General features: G+C 44.9%; 1 protein-coding gene across 1 annotated transcript; it reads left to right on the forward strand.

The window, feature by feature from the left end:
* The first annotated feature begins 910 nt into the window (after nucleotides 1-910).
* Nucleotides 911-7,601, forward strand: LOC118413283 (patched domain-containing protein 3-like). The gene is made up of 2 exons (XM_035816550.1): nucleotides 911-2,010; nucleotides 4,671-7,601. Exons 1-2 carry the CDS (start codon nucleotides 1,017-1,019, stop codon nucleotides 6,476-6,478), a joined length of 2,802 nt encoding a protein of 933 aa, XP_035672443.1. The 5' UTR covers nucleotides 911-1,016; the 3' UTR covers nucleotides 6,479-7,601.
* Nucleotides 7,602-7,894: the final 293 nt, after the last annotated feature.

A 7,894-nucleotide genomic window follows, 5' to 3' on the forward strand; every position in this document is an offset into this window, starting at 1 on the left:
TAGGCTGTATAGAGTCAGTCTTATTTCAGTCTCACCTACAGGGTTGCTTTTACCTAGAACTGTTTGGTAAGGGGTGGTGACGAGAAGAAATGTATATGACCACAGTGTTTTCAACTTTTTGCTCAGTGCACCGCCACATGACCTACTAGTACTTCGTGGCATATCTTCTCACTCAGTCAGAAACAGAACAAAGGTATCAGGCGTTAATGGTCTTTATCAGTTAAAACACCACCATGTGGCCCTTGTGTACAGTCTACATTGAAAGATATGTAACCAGCCTTAGTTTATAGTCACCAACCAGGTACGAAGGTTATTATGGTGGCACCCAAAACAGGTGACAGGGATAACAAGGCAGGCCATCTGAGCATAAGCTAGGCTGTCCGAAACAACATAGGAAGACATGAGAACACTTTAATCAGCAATGTAAACCAGACTATCATCATAGTTGTGTTTCATTTTATCATAGGGAGTGTATCCAGATGGCGTAGTGATATTGTCGATACTGTATGTTTGTGATGGAAAGGGGAGTGCTAAATCGATCACAACGACCTGTTAACAGCGTTTTGTGCACGAACGGTACAGGTGGCTTTCGAGCGAGGCTTATCAGCTCAGTTTGCACGAGAAAAAATTTATCATTAGTCCGCGATAAAATAGCGCTTTGCTGGTGGACTAGTTCATACAATGGTCTTCAAAGTGTGCCGGATTGGGACGTGATTGTTCAATATGACGGTTATTTTTATATTTGTTTAAACTCATCATGGACATATATTACTTGCCTAATTCTTGCAGTACATCCAACGCTCACTGCCAAACATATAACGTTGTGAATATATAATTCCATAATTGATTACACCGGCTATTCTTATAGTGGCAAGAGCCGCGCATGCGCTCTAATGTAATTGCCCCTAGCACACGGAAACAAGACTTGTTTGCTTTCACGTCTTTTTCGCTTGGCCTACTCCGTGTCTTCTGGAGGCGCTTTTTTTTCAATACTACCGCATCGTAAGTTCTAAAACATGACATACGACTGCATAGACAAAGTAATAAGTCGTGTGTTTGCCGCGTACGGAGGGTTCCTGGCACGACACCCCGTCCCCTTCCTGGTTCTGCCCCTTCTGTTGGCAGGTGGGCTGGGAGCGGGCATGTATTTCATGGCGTCTGATTCGTCTGTGGAGGGACTGTACACACCTGATAATGGCCGCGGGAAGACAGAGCGCGCTGTGGTCCAACAGCACTTCCCTCTCAATGACTCTGAAGCTTTTCAGGCCTCCAGAATCATAACGAACGGTAGATCGGCTAGCGTCATTGTGACTAGTAAAGGAAACGGCGACGTTCTGAGTACGTCCGTTCTGCAAGAGGCGCTGTCGCTCTACAACAATATATCCGGACTAGAAGTAAGGATATCAGCGACAGACTACACATTTGCGGACTTGTGTGCCAAATGGCAGTCCCAGTGTGTAGTCGGCGGGTACCACCTCCTCAACTTTACACTGGAGAAAGATGAAAACACGACCATTGGTTACCCCTGGACAAATCTACCTGACGGGACCCGGCTCTTCAGTGGAGCCGCCCTGGGAGGGGTAACTCTCGAGCCAGGGACGGAAGAAATAGTCAGCACCGCCGTCGCCTTCAAACTGACCTTCTACCTGCGCAGCGGAAAGCCCGGAGATGACAAACTGAGCGAAGAATGGGAAAAGGTGTTTCTGTCCTACATGGACAATTTTGAATCGGACATTATCGACGTTTCCCGAACCTCGTCCCAGTCTCTAGAGGAGGAACTGTCTGCCCTGACACCCCGCATCATCCCGCGGTTCGCCATCACCTTCACGGTCCTCATCACCTTCTCCGTCGTCTCCTGCATGATGCTGGACATGGTCCGCTCCAAGCCGTGGCTGGGCATGCTCGGTGCCGTGTCCGCAGGCATGGCGGTGGTGTCCTCCATGGGGCTGTGTCTGTACTGCGGGGTCACATTCACCAGCGTGGTCGCCTCCATGCCGTTTCTCATCATAGGTAAGTCATGCTTCTACTTTTTTGTCTATTACCTTCGCCAGAACGGTTAAGCTTTTGGTAGCATTTGTATGTGTGTATTTTTTACCTTTTACTGAGATCGTGAACATAAATACATGTACAAAGTGGTGACACAAGTTTACAAAATTACTGGTTGATACGTTGGTGTAAGTTAGACCTCCAGGTAATAAGATACGCCAAAAAGCAGTTACTAAAGCAATTGGATATGGTTCTTGAAACGGTCAGACGTTTCAACTAGTATCCATTAGTTTTCGCCAGTGACACTGAAGAGATCTTGTTGGAGAGGGTTTTTCATATCCTAGCTGTGAAATGATCGATATGTAAAAGAGATCTAGTTGAAGAACAGGTTTATCCTAACTATGAATTGAAAAATAGGAGGAAGACAATTTTTCAATAGTCCAAAAGCTACAAAGGTAAGACCCGGCCTACTACACCCCGGGAAGAACAAACCGCTCTCAAAGATTTGTCCACTAATCAAGACAAAGTGATCCTTCCGGCAAACAAGGGCAGATGCACAGTAGTTTTAGACAGGGAACAGTATGGCAGATAGGTGAATACCTCTTAGGGAACAAAAACATCTACATGTCATTAAAAAGGACCCCATCACCCGATTTAAAGGGAAAATCACCACCTAGCCCTCGGCTCCAGAAATTAGAAAAGGACAAAATTATAGACCACGTCACTTATCGTAGGCTCTATCCGACTTCGGTGCAACCTCAAACTTTCTACAGCCTTCCCAAAAGCCACAAACAGAATGCCCCCTACGCCCCATAGTGCCCAGGATAGGGTCAGCTACATACGGGATAGCAGGCTTTCTAGCTAAGATCCTGGGACCTTTAGTGGGGAAGTCTCAACATCATGTTCAGAACAGTTCAGAATTTTTTGACAAAAGACACACATGTGGAACAACATGAAATCATCACAGTTCATACGATTCACTTGCATACCCACCCATCCCTCCCCCCCCCCCCCTCCCCTCCCCCAAGGACGCGGTCTCGGTAGTTAGGGAAGCCGTGAAGGCGGACGGCACACTAGCAGATAGAGCCAAGTTATCAAAAGCTACAAAGGTAAGACAAGTTAAGACTATGTTGATGGAAATGAGTTAATTTTTCCGAAATAGTTTTTCCGAAACTCCCTGGACATATGGGATGGTAATGGTGACCTTGTTTTTGTCGGTTGGGGGTTTGCATTTGAGCGTTTTCTTATAGTGGTTCCAGGTTTTAAGTGCTTTGTTGAAGGTCCAGTTCTTATAGCCACACTTGGTCAAGGCACTTTTGAGGTGTTTGTGTTCGTCTGTTTTGGCTTTATCAGAGGAAATGATGTTGTCTGTACGGTGGTAAAGGGTTTTATCACTGCCAGTTTGTGTTCACATGGGTGATGAGAGTCAAAGGCTAGATACTGGTCAGTGTGTGTTGGTTTCCTGTTCACTTCGAACTCGTAAGGCTGCCGTCTTTCTCTATAATAGTTTTGGTATCTAAGAAGTCTGCAATAAGTGTAATCTACATAGTGAAGCCAGTCCGGAAAAGTAACTGAGCGTCTTCTTCTCGAACTTCTCCATGTACAAGTTTACAACAATGGGTGATACGTATACCGGCGATCCCATTGCACAACCCTGCAGTTGTTGAAAAATTAAAACTGTCCTTTGTACTTGAAATAGGTACACCCTAGGCAGAGGTCTAACAGTTCGCACCGTTTGGTCAACGGATAATGTGGTTCTATCTGTTATTGTGTCGTCCGCCTTCACGGCTTCCCTAACTACCGAGACCGCGTCCTTGGGGGTGGTGGGGTGTATGCAAGTGAAAAGTGAGCACACATCGTATGATCTGTGATGATTTCATGTTGTTCCACATGTGTGTCTTTGATTTTGTCAACAAATTCTGCACTGTTCTGAACATGATGTTGAGACTTCCCCACTAATAGTCCCAGGATCTTAGAGAGAAAGCCTGCTATCCCGTATGTAGCTGACCCTATCCTGGGCACTATGGGGCGTAGGGGGCATTCTGTTTGTGGCTTTTGGGAAGGCTGTAGAAAGTTTGGGGTCACACCGAAGTCGGATAGAGCCTACGATAAGTGACGTGGTCTATAACTTTGGCCTTTTCCAATTTCTGGAGCCAAGGGCTGTGGTGATTTTCCCTTTAAATCGGGTGATGGGGTCCTTTTTAATGGCATGCAGATGTTTTTGTCCCCTAAGAGGTCTTCACCTATCTGTCATACTGTTCCCTGTCTAAAACTACTGTGCATCTGCCCTTGTCTGCCGGAATGATCACTTTGTCTTGATTAGTGGCCAAATCTTTGAGAGCGGTTTGTTCTTCCCGGGTCTTACCTTTGTAGCTTTTAGACTATTGAAAAAACTTCTTCCTCCCATTTTTCAATTCATAGATAGGAAAAACCTGTGCTTCAACTAGATCTCTTTTACATATCAATTCACAGCTAGGATATAAAAACCCTCTCTTATAAGATCTCTTTAGTGTCACTGACGAAAACTAATGGATACTAGTTGAAACGTCTGACCGTTTCAAGAACCATATCCAGTTGCTTGAGTACCTGCTTTTTGGCGTAATGTCTGGTTCACTTTTTACATTCTACTCGTCACGTTTTGCCCTCACCATCTTGCCTGAACAACTGTGTATGTGCCCGTGCAGGTATTGGAGTGGACGACATGTTCATCATGCTGGCAGCCTGGAGGAAGACCCATCCCGGAGGCAGCGTGGAGGAGAGGATGCGGGAGACGTACGCGGAGGCTGCGGTCTCCATCACCATAACAACCATCACGGACGGACTGGCCTTCGGGATCGGCGCCATTACGGTGTTCCCGGCCATCCGCATCTTCTGCATCTACACCGGGGTAGCTGTGCTTTTTGATTACTTCTTTCAAATAACGTTCTTCGGTGCCTGCATGGTATTTGTAGGTCGCCGGGAGAAAGGCAATCGCCATGCAGTTACCTGCATGCGGGTGGCCATTCCCGAGGAGGCCAGGGATAGGTCGGGTTGCTATCGCCTGTTCTGCACAGGAAACGCCATGGCGGGAGTTAACGATAAGGGGGAATTCTCGGGGAGTGACCATGCTATCATGACCTTCTTCAAAGATTATTTTGGGCCTTTCATTACCAAAACATGGGTGAAGGTTGTAGTGATGGTAGTGTTTGCTGGGTACCTGGGTTGTGCCATGTGGGGATGTCTGCAACTGAGGGAAGGCATTCGCCTCAGTAACCTTGCTGCCGATGACTCCTATGTAGTGAGTTACAACAACAAAGATGATCAGTATTTCACGTCCTATGGTGCCAAAATTTCTGTCAGCTTCACCGATGAGCTAGAATATTGGAACACAACCGTCCAAGATCAAATTGAAAATACACTCAGTCGGTTTGAGGAAACAGAGTTTAGCTCGGGGAAAAATGAGTCAGAATTGTGGTTGCGTGATTACCTAGATTTTGTCGATCAGTTCTCAGGCTTCATTCCTGGTCTGGACGCCTCTAGCAAAGAGCCATTCATCACAAATCTCAGAGATCGTTTTCTCACAAACGATCGTGCCAAACGGTACGAACTTGACATCGAGTTCAACCACAACCAGACCGAAATTCGGTCCTCTCGTTTCCTAATCCAGACGAAAGAAATTACTGACTCTGTCCGTGAGAAGGATATGGTGATCAAAATGAGAGAACTCGCTGACCAGAGCCCTTTTAATATCACGGTTTACCACCCTAGCTTTATTTTCTATGATCAGTACATCGCCATCCTTCCGAACACCCTGCAGAACCTGGGTATCGCCACAGCCACCATGTTCGTGGTAGCCCTTGTCCTTGTGCCCCACCCCGTCTGCTCCATCTGGGTGACCCTGTCCATCGCGTCCATCTGCACGGGGGTGGTGGGGTACATGACCTTCTGGGACGTTAACCTAGACGCCATTTCCATGATCAACATCATCATGTGTATCGGCTTTTCTGTCGACTTTTCGGCCCACATCACATACGCATTCGTGTCCTGTAAAGAGGACAGTAGCAATGCTAGAGCAGTGTTTGCCCTGTACACGTTAGGTATGCCCATCCTGCAGGGTTCCCTCTCCACCATACTAGGTGTAGCAGCCTTGTCCACCGCCCCGTCTTACATCTTTCGCACCTTTTTCAAAACGATGTTCTTGGTGATTCTGTTGGGGGCGCTGCATGGGCTAGTTGTTCTCCCCGTAGTGCTGACCTTCCTGGGGCCAGGTACATGTACTTGTAGAAACAATCGGGTTTGTGGGGAATCAGAGAGTAGCCAATGCGTTAGTCAGCAAAACAATGACCTGGTTGACGACACCATGAGAGCTTGGCTAGAGAGTCTGAAAACCCCCGTGGCTAGCAATACTAAATCGAGGCGCCCTTCAAGTGATCAGCAAATATACAACAGTAACTTACCCACATCGTCTCAGCAAGAGTACACCAACCCTTCCTTTCAACCTGATGACAAGTAAAGCTTTTTTATGTCGAAATTGTGAGTAGATCTACGTAATTAGACATTGGCGGTTGGGAGACTAACGCAACAAATGGTGAGAGGCTGAGAGCAAATTTACATTATATAGTAATCCAACTGTACCGTATTGTGGTACCACCGTGTTGTTTTCCGATAGTTTTTTTTTTCAAGTAGGATCAATATGTAATGTTACTGGGAAAAGAATAATGTAGCATGGTCTTTTTGTCAATCATTTTATGATATGAGTTAGGATGTGCTTTGGAAATAGACAGTACATATTTGGGTGTACGTGTATATTGTTCACAGAAAACACAGCATCTCACGTTCCATTTTGGTGTAATCTAACGCTAGACCGTGGACACTTTGTGCGCGTTCGAACAGCTGCGGACAATTGTGTTTACTGCATGATTTTATGAATGTGAACATGTCCATGAGTCGAGTTATGTTGAGGGCAAGTGGGATGGAAAACATGGCAAATGAGTCCCCGCAAACACTATCAACTCGGTAATTAGCGGTACGTGCATATACCTAATCTGGCAGGCCTCATCGCGAAATTTGTAAGCTTCAAACTGTATGTGTGAGCGGGTATTGTCATAATATGTAACGTTATCATTCTGTGCCAAATTGTACATTTTATGTTTCCAATGTGTGCCATGAAATATGTAAATGTAAAAAATTTCTTACTCTGTAAGTTTCAGTATTTATGAATATGTTTATGGTAAAAGAGGTGTTGTTTATATTCAATGTTGTCATTTTAAGTTCAGTTCAGTTTCCTAAGCTACATTTCAAGTCAGGGGCTGAACAAGCAAGATGTGTACCAAAAAAAACCTTCAGTGGCTTTTGACGCTTTTTTTATAAAGAATAGTGATACTCCTTCAGTAACGGTTAGCTAGTCTGCCAGAAAATATGATTTCAAAGTTACTTGATGACTTAATGTGCATCAACCAGTCACTTCTACACAAGTAAAATATACAATTGTATAATTATATAGGTTAGGCGATTTGCAAGATTGTTTGTTTGTGCTGTACATAGGGCTAGACAATGGCCAAAGAAGTTACTTTAAGGATGTGCATAATGTAAGTGTTGAAAATCGTGAAATCATAAGTCAGAGGCTGGGGTGACTTAATCATATTGTACAGTCCTAGATTTGCAGTGCTGACAAATGCACTTAACAAAATATAACTGTCAGTAAATATGTAAAACAGCGCATACATCAGCCATGTACCGCTGATGTAACAGCTACATGTTGTCAATGTAAGATGTTTTACTTACATTTGATGTGCTTATATTTGTGTGTTCTCGTTTTTGTATTTGTATTTTCAAATCTTCTAATTTTGTTGCAAATGGAAATGTTTGTGTGATATTTCAAATGTGTAAAAAATTGAAACGAGATGGAAGGAAAACCCTGCACAGAAAC

This window comes from Branchiostoma floridae, chromosome 1 (genome assembly GCF_000003815.2).
Source record: "Branchiostoma floridae strain S238N-H82 chromosome 1, Bfl_VNyyK, whole genome shotgun sequence".
In the NCBI taxonomy this organism is placed as follows: Eukaryota; Metazoa; Chordata; class Leptocardii; order Amphioxiformes; family Branchiostomatidae; genus Branchiostoma; species Branchiostoma floridae.

Bases quoted from the DNA above. Each gene is read 5' to 3' on its own strand.
- LOC118413283 (XM_035816550.1), top strand. From the start codon at position 1,017: ATGACATACGACTGCATAGACAAAGTAATAAGTCGTGTGTTTGCCGCG. The intron at 2,011-4,670 runs GTAAGTCATGCT...GTGCCCGTGCAG, and splicing joins CATGCCGTTTCTCATCATAG to GTATTGGAGTGGACGACATG.